Raw genomic sequence first — 20,060 nt, forward strand, 5'->3', positions numbered from 1 at the left:
TGGCTTGTTATTTTCACATGGGTTGATGAAGCAGGCTTGGTTTTGTTTTAAACATGTCACAATGTGTTTACCTTTCAATCCAGTCTGCTCACAATTACAGATTTAGCCTATTTACATGTTCAGTTAGTCATACAACCTAGGTACTTATTATGCCTGCTTAAAATAGTTTTTCCCCATTCGTTGCCTGACAAAGGCATCCACAGAAGCCCTGTCCGTACCACCTCTGAATAGCTATAACTGGAGCTGGTTGATTCCCAGATGGCAACCTATTCCATACAGCTGCTGAAGCCAAACAAACATCGCTCTGCCTCCTCCCCCTCCATAGCTTTTGAGCTGATAATCTGAAAGTCATCCGTGAGGTCCCTGGGTTCGCGTGTGATGTTATTGAACTGAGGCACGTGGCTGCAGCCTGTTTTTGTCCGGTAGACCCTGCGCCTGCTACACCCCCTCCCTCTACGGTCTTTTGTTTGGCTGACCTACATACAGTATGAACAGACCAGACCATGAATATCTCGCTCTAACAGAAGCTTACAGAGATACTTTTTTCATATCTTGTTACGTTTTGTAGGTAGTATTTTTCCTGTAAGCTTATGGGAAGCACTTTTAGGTACGGAAGCAGTAAAGATGAGGCTGATTTCCATCAGTTTTTTTCATATTTAATGCAGCATAAATTAACTTCACATTTTCAAAACCCTAAATATGTCAGATTAAATTTTCTTTGCATACTTAAAGTACATTTCAGAGTTCAACAGCAACAAATGAAGCATACAGGCAATACGAATGACTCAGATTTTAGTTTAAAAGTCAAGACAGGAAATCAAAGAGATGATGGTCCAAAGTTCAGACAGCAAAGCTGTCATTATTACAGTTTAAAAACGGGACCTGTGCCCATGTCTAAACGTCTGCGAACGAGTGCTGATTTAGGACCTGTTTGGCCTTTTAGATCGTAATTGATAAGGTTATATGGGATCCTAGATCGGCACTCTTACTCCGACTTTTAGTGGATACAGTCCCAGATCTCAAAGATAAATATATATACACACTTATTTCCTAAATATGGATCTGTGCCTAAATGTTAAACTAATCCAACAACTTCAATACAAACAGTTGGGGAGAAAGTACTGTAATCATCTCAAAGTAACAAGTATAGGCTAAGAGAGTACATAGAAATATAATCTTTCCTATGTATAGGTGCAACCAATTCCCTATGTACAGCACTAGTTTTAGTAGTGCACTTTCTACGGAATAGGTTTAAAGGGCCTTAGTCAAAAGTAGTGACCTATATAGGGAATAGGGTGCCATTTCAGATGCACGATAGTGAGCCATAGATCAGGTAGAGATTGGTTCCAGTCGTGTCATCACTATTATTTGTACAAGTCCAACAAACTATATACAACTAATAAATTCATTTTATCCCATACTCCAACTATCTTTATAAAAGTTCACTATTACATGTATAGTGCAGACATAATGAGGAAAAAGATAAAAAGCATTTTTCTTAACCTGAAGGAATGACAAACAGTGTATGTTCCAAATGGCACCCTCTTCTCTTTATAGTGCACTACTTTTGACCAGGGACCGGTCAAAAGTAGTGCACTATGGTAAGGGTTCCATTTGGGACACCCCCATAGGTTGTCTGTCCTGTCCAGTAAACTGAGAATAACTTGCTCTGACCCAGCATCTTATTTACAGTAACACAGCTTCCAGCCAGCGATGCACTGGTTTCACACTGTCAGTATATACAGTATACACCTTGTTGGAATACAGTTAGAGCAAAACACTGGCATTGGATAAAACACAAAAGGTCTTCCACCACACAGAGAAAAACACACTGAAATCTGAAGTGTCTGAGGCTCTGAGCATGGGCTCTGAGGATATTTCTGCCGGTCTGTTTAGCACAAGTGGCTATTCCTCTCATCTGCCCTTGTCGATCTGTCCTCCATGCTGGAGCAGTTGTAACCTGGGGATGGAGGGGAGAGGGTACTGCAGACCAGGTTTGCGTCCTAAATGGCATCTATTCCTAGTGCACTACTTATCACCAGTACTCTATGGGCCCTGGGCAAAAGTTGTGAACTACATAGGGAATAGGGTATCATTTATGACAAAGACCTGGATCCCTCTGCTGTGTTGTGGTATCCCATCAGAGACCTGAATCAAATCTTTCATAAAATAAAACCTTTCCCCAAACACGCAAAATTCAACCTATTCTGCCCACCTGACCCCGGTTCCTTCTCTGTAACTAGCTGGTTCTGAAAGAAAGGGGGAGAGGAGGAATAGGAGGAGTGTGTCACGTCGCATCCCGTCTCCTCAACCGTATTGGAGGACACTGTCCAAGATTCCTCCCCTCTGACCTTCTCCAATAGGGTTTGTGAAGGAGCTCAGGAGAAAGGATGCAGGGAATCAAGGAAAGATGAATTGAGAGACACTCGGGGAAGGACCGTTGGAGGGGGTTAGGTTAGGGTATCCTCGGCTCCTAGGCTTAACTCATGTTGGCTAAAGCCTGTGACAGAGGCTAAGGTTAGGTTAGGAGGCAGGCAGCAGGTAGGTGGTCAAGGCTTGGCCTCGGTAGGTGACTGAGGCTCAGGGGAGGCTGCGGGAGTGGCTAAAATAGCAGGCTGGGCCAACGTAGAGAACCAGGACGACATGGCTGACTTAGCACTGGTTAACACTCCACCCACCGACTGACCTGGAGGATGGAGACAGGAGGGATTGTGGATAAGATATAAAGTTCTGTACTGAACAATACATTTCTTAGAAATTAATTGATGAAAACAAAGTGAATGTTAGTTAGCAGTACTCTGTGTTGACTATTTTTGAAGGCCAGTTTCCTGGACTACAAATCCTTCACAAGTGGCTTAATTTGAGTCTGGGGAAAAGGTTGGTTAGAGAGACTGTCGGTCTCACCTACTGCCTTCCCGGTCTGCACGACACTCCGACTGGTGGTGATCACAGCTGCTCCAATTTTCTTCCCCCGTTCGCTGTTCTGCACCGAGCTGAGATTCAGAGAGAGAAAGGAAAAAGGGCTATTCAGTCACGACCAACCATGTTGCACCCAGAAAGAAACCCTGGGTAGCAGTGACACATTTCTCAACTAAAATGTTTCTACAACCTGTTATAGTACTGCATAACTCTGCGGAAGTAGAGAGAGAGTTACTGTCACCGGTGGTCGAATCTAATTATCCAAACCAAGCCAACCTGAGACTAGAGCAGCAGAGTGTCCGCCTGTTGTCCCGGGTACATTTCACAACATACACACAAAGAAATCCAGCCTGGCGGCCTCTTTTTAAAATCACCCAGATGTCAACACACACATTACAGTCCCAAGAGGGTCAGTAGTCCTGGTCAAATGATTGGATAGATATAAGCGTTCTCTTCTTACTAACCTCGGTGACAAGAGGATAGAGAGCATTACCGCAATACCTAGCTTCACCTTGCCTTCTGATTGGCTAGGTAGAAGGTTTTCGCTATATTGCTTAGACCTATCCAATCCTCTCAGATCTAGGGACTAGGGGTCTATTTGGAATTCAGCTGTGGTGTCCCACCCAGAGCCCCTCCCTACCTGGCACCTCTTATGGTTGGCACTAGCACCAAGGGACTCCTACACTATATACTGTACAGGATACAGTCACAGTACACTACGTACAGGATACAGTCACAGTACGTACAGGATACAGTCACAGTACACTACGTACAGGATAGTCACAGTACACTACATACAGGATACAGTCACAGTACACTAGGTACAGGATACAGTCACAGTACACTACATACAGGATACAGTCACAGTACACTACGTACAGGATACAGTCACAGTACACTACGTACAGGATACAGTCACAGTACGTACAGGATACAGTCACAGTACACTACGTACAGGATAGTCACAGTACACTACATACAGGATAGTCACAGTACACTACGTACAGGATACAGTCACAGTACACTACATACAGGATACAGTCACAGTACACTACGTACAGGATACAGTCACAGTACACTACATACAGGATACAGTCACAGTACAGCTGAAGAGAATGGACTTCTGTACTGAAGCCTTGTTCACACTGCAGACCTTAATGCTGAAATCAGTTTGGTTTTTCAAATCCGTTTTGGAATACAAGTGACCAATGTTCCCTCTAAGCTGCACACGGCCGCGCAGAACAAATGCTCCTGACGAACAGCTGTTGTGCTGACGTTGCTTCCAGAGGCAATTTGGCACTCGGTAGTGAGTGTTGCAACCGAGGACCACTTAACAATAACAGCACGTACAGTTGATCGGGGCAGCTCTAGCAGGGCATACATTTGACTTACTGACTTGTTGGAAAGGTGACATCCTATGTCGGTGCCACGTTGAAAGTCACTGAGCTCTTCAGTAAGGCCATTCTACTGCCAATGTTTGGCTATGGAGATTGCATGGCTGTGTGCACGATTTTATACACCTGTCAGCAACGGGTGTGGCTGAAATAGCCGAATCCACTAACTTGAAGGGGTGTCCACATACTTTTGTATATATAGTGTATCTGTGTGTGTACGGTGTGGGTATGTGAGTGCATGTGCTTGCGTAGTCCACCATGTAGGGAACAGGGTGGCATTTGGGAGACACCCTCCATCTCTGTCCCAGTCTCTGCAGCACCACAGACTGTGAACGTCAGTGACAAACCACAGCCTTGTGGCTGTTGCACACGGGACAGGACACCAGACCCCATTCACCTCTCTCATAGCCTCCAGTGGTGGTTGCTAGGAGCCTGGGCGACAGAGTGACACCAATCCAGTGTCAGAGCTCGGACACCGGCCCGACCACACAGACAGGCCCAACCCTCACTGCCTGACCCAAATAAACAGCCATGTAGGTCCAACCCAGCCCGCTCACAATAAAACAGATCCCCCTTTGTCCCAAATGGCACCCTATTCCCTACATAGCCCCTGGTCAAAAGTACTGCACTGTATAGGGAATAGGGTGCCATTTGAGACGCAACCGTCTGTTGGCACGGCGACGGTCGGCAGCCAGCCATGGACTCCGCTCTGCTTGCTGCAGGGCCGGCACAAAGTCATGCAGTCACGTGGCTTTGTTTTCAAAAACACATTTCTGTCTCTCTATGAGTGGAGCGCTCGTTGTTGGCAACAAGAGATAACGACAGATGAATAGGAGAGCTGTGATGAACCTAACAGTATAATACAGACGCAATATTCACCACTCTCTCTCACCAGGACGTCAAGCAGATTTGTTTTCTCGTTTTCAGAGAGAGAGTGTAAAATAGAGAGGGGGATGAGGAAAGAAGCCAGCTAGGACCTGGTTAGGACAAAGACTGGTCATTGTGTGAGGTGAAACTGAGTGACAGGACCAAGAGGGAAAAAAATAACTCAGTTTCTCCTGCTCTTTGTTGACCATCCTTCTAGCCTGCCCAAAGACCTGAATACAAAGCCCTTACACCCCAACCCCCCCCTACCCACACTAGACTCCATGTTTATTGATGCAGGGAGAGAGGAAAGAGGGAAAAAGAGAGAGAAAGAGAGTTCCACTGTCATTGAGTGATGAGGGAAACAAGGAAGCTGGCTGACTGGTGGACGGGGTCTGACTGGGGGGCCCTGATGACTGACGGCTCCACTGACCAATTAGGGCACACGAAAATTCAGTATGGGACGAGACGTTTCGAAACAGAATGAAATGGGATGGTACTACCTGGATTTGGTCCAATAAGAACTGTAAAAAATGTTTTGGTACGTTTTGCCCTACTGAACAGTACCCTCTGTTTTATTTTGTCCATCTGTCAGTGACGAGAGGGAAGCCTCACATAAATGTCATTAAACACCTGACTCTTTCACTTAAGACAGTCACAGTGTGGGGGGGGGGGGGGGGGAAGTAGAGAGTCACACACACAGATCATGAGACATGCTGAATACCACAGTGTTCCTGTGTAGAAAGGAACCCAGGCTGCTCTTATACAAAGTGAATGAAGCAGGAAATGAGTTTCATTTATTCTAAGAGCTTACATGGCCAACTGCCAAATTCCCTGTCCGACGGGTGAGTCCCATATTCCCTACATAGCGCACGCCTAGGAGCCTGGTTAAAAGTAGTGCACTTTATAGGGAATATGGAGCCATTTGGGACGCAACCTCTGACTCTACATCCAGCGATTACCATGCAGGGGGTGTAACACCCATACTCCCCTTCAGCACCTTGACTGCGTGCCGTGCCCTACTGTTCACCAGAGTCCTATGGAAAATTCACCGTACAAAAGGCATGCTTTTCCATTCCTTTGAAAGTTGGCCTATATAAGCAACCGCTTCATTGTGTGAGTTACACTATCAAATCAAACTTTATTTGTCACATGCGTCGAATACAACAGGTGTAGACCTTACCGTGAAATGCATATACAGCCGGGACCACAGAGAACCTAATACATAAACGTGTTGCATTTTATTCCGTGGCAGGCATTTTAAATGAGCTGATACTCATCGTTACGAAGCTTCTGTAACGTACACCAAATATAAATCTATGCAGTTCACTTAGGTCTGACCAGGAAAGTTTCTGAAGTAATTTTCTGCTCTGAGAGTTTGCCACTCTCGCTCCACCGCTCAGAGGAGTTAAGGAGGATTTTCAACAGCGCCCCAGTCTGTTTGTTTGTTTGCCATTACATCAGAGTTCACAGGGGTCGTGCATGACGCTGAATAGCGGAGGGGAAAGAGAGAGAACCCATATAGTACCACCAAGCAGATCTCCCCATGTTCTCACCATAAAGCTATCAATAGAGAAGCTACGGATGAAGACACGTAGCCTGTGTCCCAAATGGCATCCTATTCCCTATGTGCACTAGTTAGGGAGTAGGGTGCCATTCGGGACACAGTTATGGAATGTAACCTTAGAGGCAGGGTTGGAGATAAGGACCTGGGACAGTCAGCGTACGGGAGGATCACATTTCCTCTGCACTTTCTGTAACGTAACCCCCCCACCCCGAAGACAGCCAGCAAGGGTTTTTGAGAATGAACCTCTCATCATTAATGTAGAGAGTTAAATAAGAGACCTGGTGTCTTTCTTTATTACCATCACAAGCAGGGAACAGCAATTAGTAGCTTAGTACTCGATGAAATAGTGTGACTGCAGTGAAACATAGCAACTAGTGCCTTCAGAAAGTTTTCATACCCCTTGACTTACACATTTTGTTGTGCTATAGCCTGAATTCAAAATGGATTACATAAAATGTTTTCTTATCAATCTACACACAATACCCCATAATGACAAATTGAAAACATGTTTTTAGAAAATGTTGATAAATGTATTTCAAATGAAATACAGAAATACCACATTTACATAAATATTCACACCGGAGTCAATACTTTGTAAAAGCACCTTTGGCAGCGATTACAGCTGAGAGTCATTCTGGGTTTCTAAGAGCTTTGAACACCTGGATTGTGCAACATTTGCCCATTATTATTTTCAAAATTCTTCAAGCTCTGTCAAATTGGTTGTTAATCATTACTAGACAACCATTTTCAGGTCTTGCCGTAGATTTTCAAGTAGATTTAAGTAAAAAGTGTAACTCGGCCACTCAGCAACATTCACTGTCCTCTTGGTAAGCAACTCCAGTGTAGATTTGGCCTTGTGTTTTAGGTTATTGTCCTGCTGAAAGGTGAATTCATTTCCCAGTGTCTGGTGGAAAGAAAACTGAACCAGGTTTTCCTCTAGGATTTTGCCTGTGCTTAGTTCCATTCCATTCATTTTTTTATTCTGCAAAACTCACCAGTCTTTAATGATTACAAGCATACCCATAACATGATGCAGCCATCACTATGCTTGAATATATGGAGAGTGGTACTTGGTAATGTGTTGTATTGGATTTGCCACAAACATACACTGCATTCGGAAAGTATTCAGACCTCTTTACTTTTTCCACATTTTCTTACGTTACAACCTAATTCTAAAATGGATTAAAACATTTTTCCCCCTCAATCTACACACAATACCCTATAATGACAAAGCAAAAACAGGTTTTTAGAAAGTTTGCTGGGCAAAGAATAATCATACAGATTGAGTGGACCATCCCAGCAGCATACCACCCTGCATACCACTGCTGGCTTGCTTCTGAAGCTAAGCAGGGTTGGTCCTGGTCAGTCCCTGGATGGGAGACCAGGTGCTGCTGGAAGTGGTGTTGGAGGGCCAGTAGGAGGCACTCTTTCCTCTGGTCTAAGAAATATCCCAATGCCCCAGGGCAGTGATTGGGGACACTGCCCTGTGTAGGGTGCTGTCTTTCAGATGGGACGTTAAACGGGTGTCCTGACTCTCTGAGGTCATTAAAGATCCCATGGCATTTATTGTAAGAGTAGGGGTGTTAACCCCGGTGTCCTGGCTAAATTCCCAATCTGGCCCTCAAACCATCACGGTCACCTAATAATCCCCAGTTTACAATTGGCTCATTCATCCCCCTCCATTCCCCTGTAACTATTCCCCAGGTTGTTGCTGTAAATGAGAATGTGTTCTCAGTCAACTTACCTGGTAAAATAACAGATAAATTAAACATTTAAAAATAAGAAATGTTGTATGTTTGGGTGCAGGAATAAATCACTGGGAAGCAGCAATATTCCATGTTTGGGCCTCTCGTTCCTTTATCCCAGTTTAGGCTATGGCCAATACATAAGGAATGACCCCATAGTGTCATCTTGGAGCCTTCCAACTTGGTTTGGGATTAATTTCCCCACTTTGCTCAGAATAGAAGTTGTACCAAGATGGTATTTTGAGTCTATTAACCTCAAAACGGGAAAAAATATACAATTTTACTGCAGGTGTTCTGCTGTAAACTGAGGGTAAACATATCCAAAGTTACCTATAACATTGGTTTTCATCCATTTACCCTGATTTCTACCTGTTGGTCCTCAATAATACAACTTGACTCGAACTCTCCCCTCAAAGACTTGGCAAAAAATAGATTCACTATCACATAACTGACTTGCCTAGTTAAATAAAGGTTTAATAAAAAAATAACAATTGGAGATTCTCATTTAGGCAAAAGTCTGTCCTCTCCTCGACTCCTTCCGTCCTCCTCTCCTCCGTGACCCGGAAACAGATTAGTGGTTGAGGAGTGTCAATTCATTAGTCGGTGAACCGAAGAGTATGCTTTTTTACTTCGGCCAAGGATGCACAAGAGCCTCCTCCTGGCGGCAAGAGCAGGAGTGTTTTGTTAATCAGCCACGCCCTCTTTGAATCAACGGTTGGTGCGCACGTTTAAAAACGATAGGATGCATTTTATAGATAAAAGGAAAAGTATTGCACAACCAACTTCATTTTTTTATTTTTTTATCACTTGACACATTTATTTTGGGATTCCACCCCTCTAAACATTTGCCTAATGGGGGAAGGAGAGTAATTTCATACAAGCGCATCTTCGTTCATGATTACCTTCGACCTTTCCCAAAAGGAGGCGAGGCAGGACGGAGGAGAGAGGACGCAGGAGTTGAGCAAAACCAATTGTAAGTCTCCCTATATGCTGACCCACAGACTAAATTCTAACTGGCACAGAAACCCTTCTGAATTCACCACTGGGGGGCAGTCATCTATGTTTTCTTGGTACTGTCATTTAACTGATTTAAAGTAAATACACATTGGATATAGCCTTGATTACTGATACTGTATGCATACGGGTAATCAATAGATTTCAATGAAGAATTAAGTACTCACTGTGAGAATCTTAATTTCAGATCAGCAGCACTGTACTGCCCTTGGAACGGATGGCTGAGAAAGAAGAAATAACACAAGTCATTTTACATCAGAAGTACATTTTTTGTAAATAATTCATTGAGAAAGTGTAGCAACATCATTTGGCCGATCCAACCACCCTCCCATCCCGCCACCCCCCTATATAGTGCACTACCTTTGATCCTTACGGGCCCTGGTCAAAAGTAGTGCAGGGAATAGGGTGCCATCTTACCCTGGGGTGATCTTGGCCATGGCTGGGTGTTTGTTGCTGAACCACACTCTGTAGTTGTGTGTGATCCTCCAGGCTGAGATGAAGGGCGTGCCCCAGTCCGCTAGCAACTTCTCATTGTCTGGACACAGACACACACACAAAGGAGCATTTAGCTGTTGAAATCATCTGAGACAAATGACTAGGAGTAGTATAGTCAAGTTCAGCGATGTGAGCAGGAAGTGATACCACATGGAAATAGTAGTAGGACTAGAGGAAGGTGTTGTCATTCATGAGAAAAGAAACACATCCCTGGCAATAAGTGTCCTACCTTCTTGTAAGGTAGAGGACAGGAGAGAATGGACGTAAAGTCCAAACTGGGCCCTAATCCATTCGTCCCCTCCCTCCCAGCCTGTCCCGTCCAGAAAGATGTCCTCGCGGTTCTCCGTGACGTGTTTGACCAGGTAGTCGGCGAAACGCAGGTCAGCCGTGGTCAGGCTCAGCAGCTTCCTCAACTCTGGGTCCCCGATCTGGATCTTAGCCTCCTCCACCTAGTAGGATGGATGGACACACAAACACACACACATGAATAGACAGTCACACACACAGACCCACACACACAGCAGACAAAGCACTCAGTAACTCAAGATATCTGGGAAAAAGAGGCCAAATCTGATAGGCAGCATACACGTGGGAGACTTAAACACTCATTATGAAAACAGCATAGAACTACAAAAAATAGAGAAGGACAAGATCACTATCTGTAACCTAGAATCAGAGAGAACCGGTTAAAAACAGACCAATGTTCTCCTAAGCTCTCCACTAAGAGTAGCAGACTGTCAGTACACACTTGAGATCACAAGATCTATGGGAGAGAGGAGAGGATAGATTGAGAGATGGAGAGAGAAGAGATGAAGAGAAAGAGATGGAGGGAGGGAGGGAGGAGAGATGGAGAGCAGGACTCACGTCAACGATAGCGTCACTCAGGTGCCTCTGCTGACGGAAGAGAATGTTGGTTGCCCCAGCGACAAAGCCGCGCACCGTCACGTCTGACAGCAGGTGGTGCTGCTGCAAGGCCATGTAGGGCAGGCACAGGTAACCCTGGCAACCACAGGCATAGAGGTTAGAGTGTGTGGTTATCCTTAGTCTTGATCTGGGGCTGTATGTATCAAGCTCCTCAGAGTAGGAGTGCTGATCTAGGATCAGGTCCTCTCGGTCTATGTAATCTTATTCATTGTGATTGAAAAGGAAAATGATCTGTGTCTCTGGTGAGTGGTAATTTTTTTTGTTTTTAATCTTATGTTAAGTTGACGCTGGACAATAAAGCTTTTTGAATTTGAACTGAAGTACCTTGGTGAAGATAGTGATTTGGATCTCTTTTAGTCCTCATTTGGACTAATCTTCCAAGAGTCCTTAAACATTAAAATACAATTTATAATACGAACACATTTTCACATATAACACACTGTTACAAACAGACAATACAATAACATATTGACCGGATAGATACTCAGTCTAAAAATATATATTGATTCTTCATCTACCATAGTCCAGCACAACTTTCGTATGTATTAAGTTTAAATGGTTTTAAAGTATTGTTTAAATCTATATATTGAAAGGTTTCTGGTTTGCTCAGTTAAATTATTCAATTTCTTTATTGCTCTAAATTGAAATGTTATTTTGCCTATTTCTCTTTTCTGTCTGGATAACACATAGATGGTGGACAATCTATTCCTAGTATTTACTGAATGTCTGTCTCTTACCAACTGAATACCGTTGTGAATAGAGTTTGGCTGTTTTAAATGTATATTATGAAATAAAATAAGCATGTTTGTTTCAATTATCTTGTTGATTGATGACCAACCAAAAGCATTGCACATGACTGCAACAGAAGAACCATATCTCCACCTTTAAAACAATTCTTGCTGCTTTGTTCTGTGCAATCTGCAGCCTCCTAACTTCACTTGCTGATGCATTTCCCCAGACCACAGAACAGTAGTTCACCTGACTCCCAATTAATGCTTGTGTTATTTGCTTAAGAATCTTTCCTGGTAAATATTTAGCTATCCTTCTGATCATTCATCCAGTTTTAATATATATATATATTTTTTTACATAGATTAGATATTTGAGATGACCATGATAAGCAGTTGTCTAGCTGCACCCCTAGTAGTTTGGTTTCTGCCACTTCCTCAATTTGTACCCCCCCCATTCTTAATTGTATCCCATGCAGTGTTGGCCTTTTCCTAGTGGAACAGTCCAACATAACTTGGTGAGAGGCTGGTCTAATCAAATCAAATCAAATTTTATTAGTCACATACACATGGTTAGCAGATGTTAATGCGAGTGTAGCGAAATGCTTGTGCTTCTAGTTCCGACAATGCAGTAATAACCAACAAGTAATCTAACCTAACAATTCCACAACTACTACCTTACACACACACACAAGTGTAAAGGGATAAAGAATATGTACATAAAGATATATGAATGAGTGGTGGTACAGAACGGCATGGCAGATGCAGTAGATGGTATAGAGTACGGTATATACATATGAGATGAGTACTGTAGGGTATGTAAACATAAAGTGGCATAGTTTAAAGTGGCTAGTGGTACATGTATTACATAAAGATGGCAAGATGCAGTAGATGATATAGAGTACAGTATATACATATGAGATGGGTAATGTAGGGTATGTAAACATTATATTAAGTGGCATTGTTTAAAGTGGCTAGTGGTACATTTTTACATAATTTCCATCAATTCCCATTTTTAAAGTGGCTGGAGTTGAGTCAGTATGTTGGCAGCGGCCGCTAAATGTTAGTGGTGGCTGTTTAACAGTCTGATGGCCTTGAGATAGAAGCTGTTTTTCAGTCTCTCGGTCCCTGCTTTGATGCACCTGTACTGACCTCGCCTTCTGGATGATAGCGGGGTGAACAGGCAGTGGCTTGGGTGGTTGTTGTCCTTGATGATCTTTATGGCCTTCCTGTGACATCGGGTGGTGTAGGTGTCCTGGAGGGCAGGTAGTTTGCCCCTGGTGATGCGTTCTGCAGACCTCACTACCCTCTGGAGAGCCTTACGGTTGTGGGCGGAGCAGTTGCCGTACCAGGCGGTGATACAGCCCGACAGGATGCTCTCGATTGTGCATCTGTAGAAGTTTGTGAGTGCTTTTGGTGACAAGCCGAATTTCTTCAGCCTCCTGAGGTTGAAGAGGCGCTGCTGCGCCTTCTTCACAACGCTGTCTGTGTGGGTGGACCAATTCAGTTTGTCCGTGATGTGTACACCGAGGAACTTAAAACTTTCCACCTTCTCCACTACTGACCCGTCGATGTGGATAGGGGGGTGCTCCCTCTGCTGTTTCCTGAAGTCCACAATCATCTCCTTTGTTTTGTTGACGTTGAGTGTGAGGTTATTTTCCTGACACCACACTCCGAGGGCCCTCACCTCCTCCCTGTAGGCCGTCTCGTCGTTGTTGGTAATCAAGCCTACCACTGTAGTGTCATCCGCAAACTTGATGATTGAGTTGGAGGCGTGCATGGCCACGCAGTCGTGGGTGAACAGGGAGTACAGGAGAGGGCTCAGAACGCACCCTTGTGGGGCCCCAGTGTTGAGGATCAGCGGGGTGGAGATGTTGTTACCTACCCTCACCACCTGGGGGCGGCCCGTCAGGAAGTCCAGGACCCAGTTGCACAGGGCGGGGTCGAGACCCAGGGTCTCGAGCTTGATGACGAGTTTGGAGGGTACTATGGTGTTAAATGCTGAGCTGTAATCGATGAACAGCATTCTCACATGGGTATTCCTCTTGTCCAGATGGGTTAGGGCAGTGTGCAGTGTGGTTGCGATTGCGTCGTCTGTGGACCTATTGGGTCGGTAAGCAAATTGGAGTGGGTCTAGGGTGTCCGGTAGGGTGGAGGTGATATGGTCCTTGACTAGTCTCTCAAAGCACTTCATGATGACGGAAGTGAGTGCTACGGGGCGGTAGTCGTTTAGCTCAGTTACCTTAGCTTTCTTGGGAACAGGAACAATGGTGGCCCTCTTGAAGCATGTGGGAACAGCAGACTGGGATAAGGATTGATTGAATATGTCCGTAAACACACCAGCCAGCTGGTCTGCGCATGCTCTGAGGACGCGGCTGGGAATGCCGTCTGGGCCTGCAGCCTTGCGAGGGTTAACACGTTTAAATGTTTTACTCACCTCGGCTGCAGTGAAGGAGAGCCCGCAGGTTTTGGTAGGGGGCCGTGTCAGTGGCACTGTATTGTCCTCAAAGCGGGCAAAAAAGTTGTTTAGCCTGTCTGGGAGCAAGACATCCTGGTCCGCGACGGGGCTGGTTTTCTTTTTGTAATCCGTGATTGACTGTAGACCCTGCCACATACCTCTTGTGTCTGAGCTGTTGAATTGCGACTCGATTTTGTCTCTGTACTGGGACTTAGCCTGTTTGATTGCCTTGCGGAGAGAATAGCTACACTGTTTGTATTCGGTCATGCTTCCGGTCACCTTGCCCTGGTTAAAAGCAGTGGTTCGCGCTTTCAGTTTCACGCGAATGCTGCCGTCAATCCACGGTTTCTGGTTTGGGAATGTTTTTATCGTTGCTGTGGGTACGACATCGTCAATACACTTCCTAATGAACTCGCTCACCGAATCAGCATATTCGTCAATATTGTTGTTGGACGCGATGCGGAACATATTCCAATCCGCGTGATCGAAGCAGTCTTGAAGCGTGGATTCAGATTGGTCGGACCAGCGTTGAACAGACCTGAGCGCGGGAGCTTGTTGTTTGAGTTTCTGTTTGTAGGCTGGAATCAACAAAATGGAGTCGTGGTCAGCTTTTCCGAAAGGGGGGCGGGGGAGGGCCTTATATGCGTCGCGGAAATTAGTATAACAATGATCTAGGGTTTTTCCAGCCCTGGTAGCACAATCGATATGCTGATAGAATTTAGGGAGTTTTGTTTTTAGATTAGCCTTGTTAAAATCCCCAGCTACGATGAATGCAGCCTCAGGGTGTGTGGTTTCCAGTTTACAAAGAGTCAGATAAAGTTCGTTCAGGGCCATCGATGTGTCTGCTTGGGGGGGAATATATACGGCTGTGATTATGATTGAAGAGAATTCCCTTGGTAGATAATGCGGTCGACATTTGATTGTGAGGAGTTCTAGATCAGGTGAACAGAATGACTTGAGTTCCTGTGTGTTGTTATGATGATCACACCACTTCTCGTTAATCATAAGGCATACCCCCCCGCCCCTCTTCTTACCGGAAAGATGTTTGTTTCTGTCGGCGCGATGCATGAAGAAACCAGCTGGCTGCACCGACTCCGTTAGCGTCCCTTGAGTTAGCCATGTTTCCGTGAAGCAGAGCACGTTGCAATCCCTGATGTCTCTCTGGAATGCTACCCGTGCTCGGATTTCATCAACCTTATTGTCAAGAGACTGGACATTGGCGAGTAGTATGCTAGGGAGTGGAGCGCGATGTGCCCGTCTCCGAAGCCTGACCACGAGACCGCCTCGTTTGCCCCTTTTTCGGCGTCGCACAGGGTCGCCGGCTGGGATCAGATCCATTGTATTGGGTGGAAGGCAAAACACTGGATCCGTTTCGGGAAAGTCATATTCCTGGTAGGAACGATGATGAGTTGACGTTAATCGTATATTCAGTAGTTCCTCCCGACTGTATGTAATGAAACCTAAGATTACCTGGGGTACCGATGTAAGAAATAACACATAAAAAAACAAAAAACTGCATATTTTCCAAGGAACGCGAAGCGAGGCGGCCATCTCTTTTCGGCGCCGCTCCGAACCACTGCCTCCAGGGTCATGTGTGATCCCCTCGTTCCACCACTCCCTTTCTGTGTTTTATTCCTCTCATCCATCTCCCCATCTCATACTATCATCAATCTCCCCATCTCATCCATCTCCCCATCTCATCCTCTCATCCATCTCCCCATCTCATACATCTCCCCATCTCATATTCTCATCCATCTCCCCATCTCATAATCTCATCCATCTCCCCATCTCATATTCTCATCCATCTCCCCATCTCATATTCTCATCCATCTCATATTCTCATCCATCTCCCCATCTCATCCATCTCCCCATCTCATATTCTCATCCATCTCCCCATCTCATATTCTCATCCATCTCCCCATCTCATACATCTCCCCATCTCATATTCTCATCCATCTCCCCATCTCATACTCTCATATTCTCATCCACCTCCCCATCTCATATTCTCATCCATCTCCCCATCTCATACTCTCATCCATCTCATCCTCTCATCCATCTCATCCTCTCATCCATCTCCCCATCTCATCCATCTCATCCTCTCATCCATCTCATATTCTCATCCATCTCCCCATCTCATATTCTCATCCATCTCCCCATCTCATATTCTCATCCATCTCCCCATCTCATATTCTCATCCATCTCCCCATCTCATATTCTCATCCATCTCATATTCTCATCCTCTCATCCATCTCCCCATCTCATACATCTCCCCATATCATATTCTCATCCATCTCCCCATCTCATAATCTCATCCATCTCCCCATCTCATATTCTCATCCATCTCCCCATCTCATCCTCTCATCCATCTCCCCATCTCATATTCTCATCCATCTCCCCATCTCATATTCTCATCCATCTCCCCATCTCATACTCTCATCCATCTCCCCATCTCATACTCTCATCCATCTCCCCATCTCATACTCTCATCCATCTCATATTCTCATCCATCTCATCCATCTCCCCATCTCATACTCTCATCCATCTCCCCATCTCATACTCTCATATTCTCATCCACCTCCCCATCTCATATTCTCATCCATCTCCCCATCTCATCCTCTCATCCATCTCCCCATCTCATCCATCTCCCCATCTCATACTCTCATCCATCTCCCCATCTCATATTCTCATCCATCTCCCCATCTCATACTCTCATATTCTCATCCACCTCCCCATCTCATATTCTCATCCATCTCCCCATCTCATATTCTCATCCATCTCCCCATCTCATATTCTCATCCATCTCCCCATCTCATATTCTCATCCATCTCCCCATCTCATATTCTCATCCATCTCCCCATCTCATATTCTCATCCTCTCATCCATCTCCCCATCTCATACATCTCCCCATCTCATATTCTCATCCATCTCCCCATCTCATAATCTCATCCATCTCCCCATCTCATAATCTCATCCATCTCCCCATCTCATAATCTCATCCATCTCCCCATCTCATATTCTCATCCATCTCCCCATCTCATATTCTCATCCATCTCATATTCTCATCCATCTCCCCATCTCATCCTCTCATCCATCTCCCCATCTCATATTCTCATCCATCTCCCCATCTCATATTCTCATCCATCTCCCCATCTCATACTCTCATCCATCTCCCCATCTCATACTCTCATCCATCTCATATTCTCATCCATCTCCCCATCTCATCCTCTCATCCATCTCCCCATCTCATACTCTCATATTCTCATCCACCTCCCCATCTCATATTCTCATCCATCTCCCCATCTCATCCATCTCCCCATCTCATCCATCTCCCCATCTCATCCATCTCCCCATCTCATACTCTCATCCATCTCCCCATCTCATATTCTCATCCATCTCCCACTCTCATATTCTCATCCACCTCCCCATCTCATATTCTCATCCATCTCCCCATCTCATATTCTCATCCATCTCCCCATCTCATATTCTCATCCATCGATCAATAAAAAGTCAAAATACCCCCCAAAAAACATACCTTGGTGAAGATGGCAAGTGGCAGTCCGTACTGGTCCTCCTCCAGGCCTGACACTAGGCCCTGAGTGACAGCCACCTGCCCCCCTTGCCCTGCTGACTGGCCCTGGGGCTGAACTGTGATGGGGACACCTGGCTCTGGGTCAAACGTCTCTGGGTGCTCCACCCCCAAACCTAAACCCCCTGTCTCAGAGTCTTTTGGAACGTCCTCCAGCACGCTAGGGTCCAGTGTCTCCCAGTCGCTCTCTGACGAGTCTGGGGAGGTACGGGAGGGGGGCTTGAGGTTTGTGCTAGCCCCAGCTGGGGTGGAGGTGTCTGGGGGTGAGGCTGTCCGCTGTGAGGCCTCCGTGGAGGTGGTGGTAGTCTGGTCCTCACCGAAACCCTCCTCCCCTACCAACTCCAGGGTAGCGTTGGTGATGTCAGTGACAGAGACAGAGACAAACTCCTCAGCCCCCGACACACACTCCAGCAGGCTGATGTCCTCTGAGACACTGCTCTTGGGCTGGTAGTGGGACGAGTCGGCCAGGCCGTGCTCTATCATGCCTAGAGGAATGAACACACAACATGAGGTTTGACCTTTGAACCCCCATGATGAAGAAGAAACAAACACTCCAGAGGAAAAACTAAGGGGGCATGAGTAGAGTATGTAGAATCATAATGATAGGACCTCTATGCTGGTGCTCACCTGGGAACAGTGACAGTACAGTCATCAGAGCTTCTACCAGTCTGTTGACTGGAGATACGTAGAACAGCACCTGCAAGAGGAGAAACACACACACACACACACACACACACACACACACACACACACACACACACACACACACACACACACACACACACACACACACACACACACACACACACACACACACACACACACACAGAGAGAGACAGACACACACACAGAGAGACAGACAGAGACAGACACACAAACAGTAAGGCCATGTATTCTGACTACAAACCCCTAAAGGGAGTTATGCCGGTAATGTCTTGTGGTATGATGATGATTACTGACGCGGTGCTATCTTGCTATGAAGTCACTGTGTGTGGTGTCATTTATGATATGCTGTCATGTTGTTGTTGATGACTCACATGCCCAAAGTAATTCCCCATTGTGGTGATAGATAGATATAATTGAAATCCTCACCTTCTTCTCCAGCAGAATCAGTTTGAAGAGAATAAGAACCTAAGTGGGTGAATGAGAGAAGAAGCATGTCAACAACACCACAACAACTAACTACCAATCTGGGCAGGGTACACTCTATTCCTTTTATAGGGCACTACTTTTGACCAGGGTACATAGGGCTCAGTTCAAGGCACTCTGGTCAAAAGTAGTGCACTACATAGGGAACAGAATGCCATTTGGTATGCAATCTAGATGTTTACAAGCCATTTGATTGCCTCAAAACACATGAATTTACCTTGTGTCGAAAGTGCAGTATTAAATCTCTTGGTGACATACCTGTCGGGAGAAATTGTGTGCATCAAGTACGTGACATTTGCATGAAGGAGGACATTTATCATACGTGTGAATTGACGTCCCAAATGGCACCCTATATAGTGTTTTATTTTACCAGAGCTCTATGGGCCCTGGTCAAAAGTAGTGCACTATATAGGGAATAGGGCACCATTTGGAACACCCCCCACATGTTTTGGGGCGTTACTCAATGTCACACAAAAAAGAAGACCAAAGACATCCTCAAATAGGACAGTCCTCTTTCTGTAAGCTGATCTGAACACCATAACAAGTGACACAATGACACACCTGACTGACAGATTTCTATGGCTAATCTAGGACAGACACCACAGACAGGATCATTCAACAGCAGCCATTTTAGTGAGAGCAGATTGCGAGTGAGAGACTGACATGCTCCACAGCCCTGGTCTGTGTCCCAAAATGGCAGCCTAAATAGGGAATAAGGTGTAATTTGCAATGCACCTAGTGTTGGAGCCAGATAGAATAGCAGGACAATTTTACCCAGGAACACTTGTGATCCCTCCAGAGCCGTTCCTCTCAGAGAACCGTTCATGTGTTCATACAACTCCTACAGGTGGAGGGAGAGAGAGAAGGAGACAGAAAGAGAGACAGTCAGAGAGGGAGCGAGAGAGAGAGAAAAGTTAAGGTTCTAAGTTCAATGTTTCATAAACACAAAAGGTCACAAATCAAAGAAGAAAGTGATTCAAGCCTTTGTGATTCAAACCTCAAAAAACTCACTTTCAATATGGATATCTGTGAGAAGTCTTTCTCCTCAAAGTAGGCGTGTGTGATGAGCTGTAGTTTAGCTTGAAGAAGACCGTACAGAGGCTGGGGAGGAAGAGGAGAGAAACACTCATCAGTGAGTGAGTGAGGGCAGTCAGCCCAGCCTAGTGTGTGGTGATTAGCACCTGTCAATTTGTTTATGTGAGGAAGCGAAACAACTTC

At 45.3% G+C, this 20,060-nt stretch overlaps 1 protein-coding gene across 1 annotated transcript in view; it reads right to left on the reverse strand.

The window, feature by feature from the left end:
- Positions 1-700: 700 nt before the first annotated feature.
- The window catches only part of avl9 (AVL9 homolog (S. cerevisiase)), a 31,472-nt gene continuing 12,112 nt past the window's right edge, over positions 701-20,060 (reverse strand). Inside the window, exons 5-16 of the mRNA XM_071328770.1 lie at positions 19,854-19,943; positions 19,617-19,683; positions 19,060-19,100; positions 18,786-18,824; positions 18,321-18,390; positions 17,640-18,178; positions 10,863-10,997; positions 10,228-10,447; positions 9,921-10,038; positions 9,671-9,724; positions 2,905-2,993; positions 701-2,686 (exon numbers count right to left, since the gene is read on the reverse strand). Of these exons, the coding sequence (XP_071184871.1) occupies positions 2,550-2,686; positions 2,905-2,993; positions 9,671-9,724; positions 9,921-10,038; positions 10,228-10,447; positions 10,863-10,997; positions 17,640-18,178; positions 18,321-18,390; positions 18,786-18,824; positions 19,060-19,100; positions 19,617-19,683; positions 19,854-19,943 (1,599 nt within the window). The 3' untranslated portion in view covers positions 701-2,549. The remainder of the gene's footprint in view (positions 2,687-2,904; positions 2,994-9,670; positions 9,725-9,920; positions 10,039-10,227; positions 10,448-10,862; positions 10,998-17,639; positions 18,179-18,320; positions 18,391-18,785; positions 18,825-19,059; positions 19,101-19,616; positions 19,684-19,853; positions 19,944-20,060) is intronic.

The sequence above is a fragment of the Salvelinus alpinus genome, chromosome 10 (genome assembly GCF_045679555.1).
Source record: "Salvelinus alpinus chromosome 10, SLU_Salpinus.1, whole genome shotgun sequence".
Classification (NCBI taxonomy): domain Eukaryota; kingdom Metazoa; phylum Chordata; class Actinopteri; order Salmoniformes; family Salmonidae; genus Salvelinus; species Salvelinus alpinus.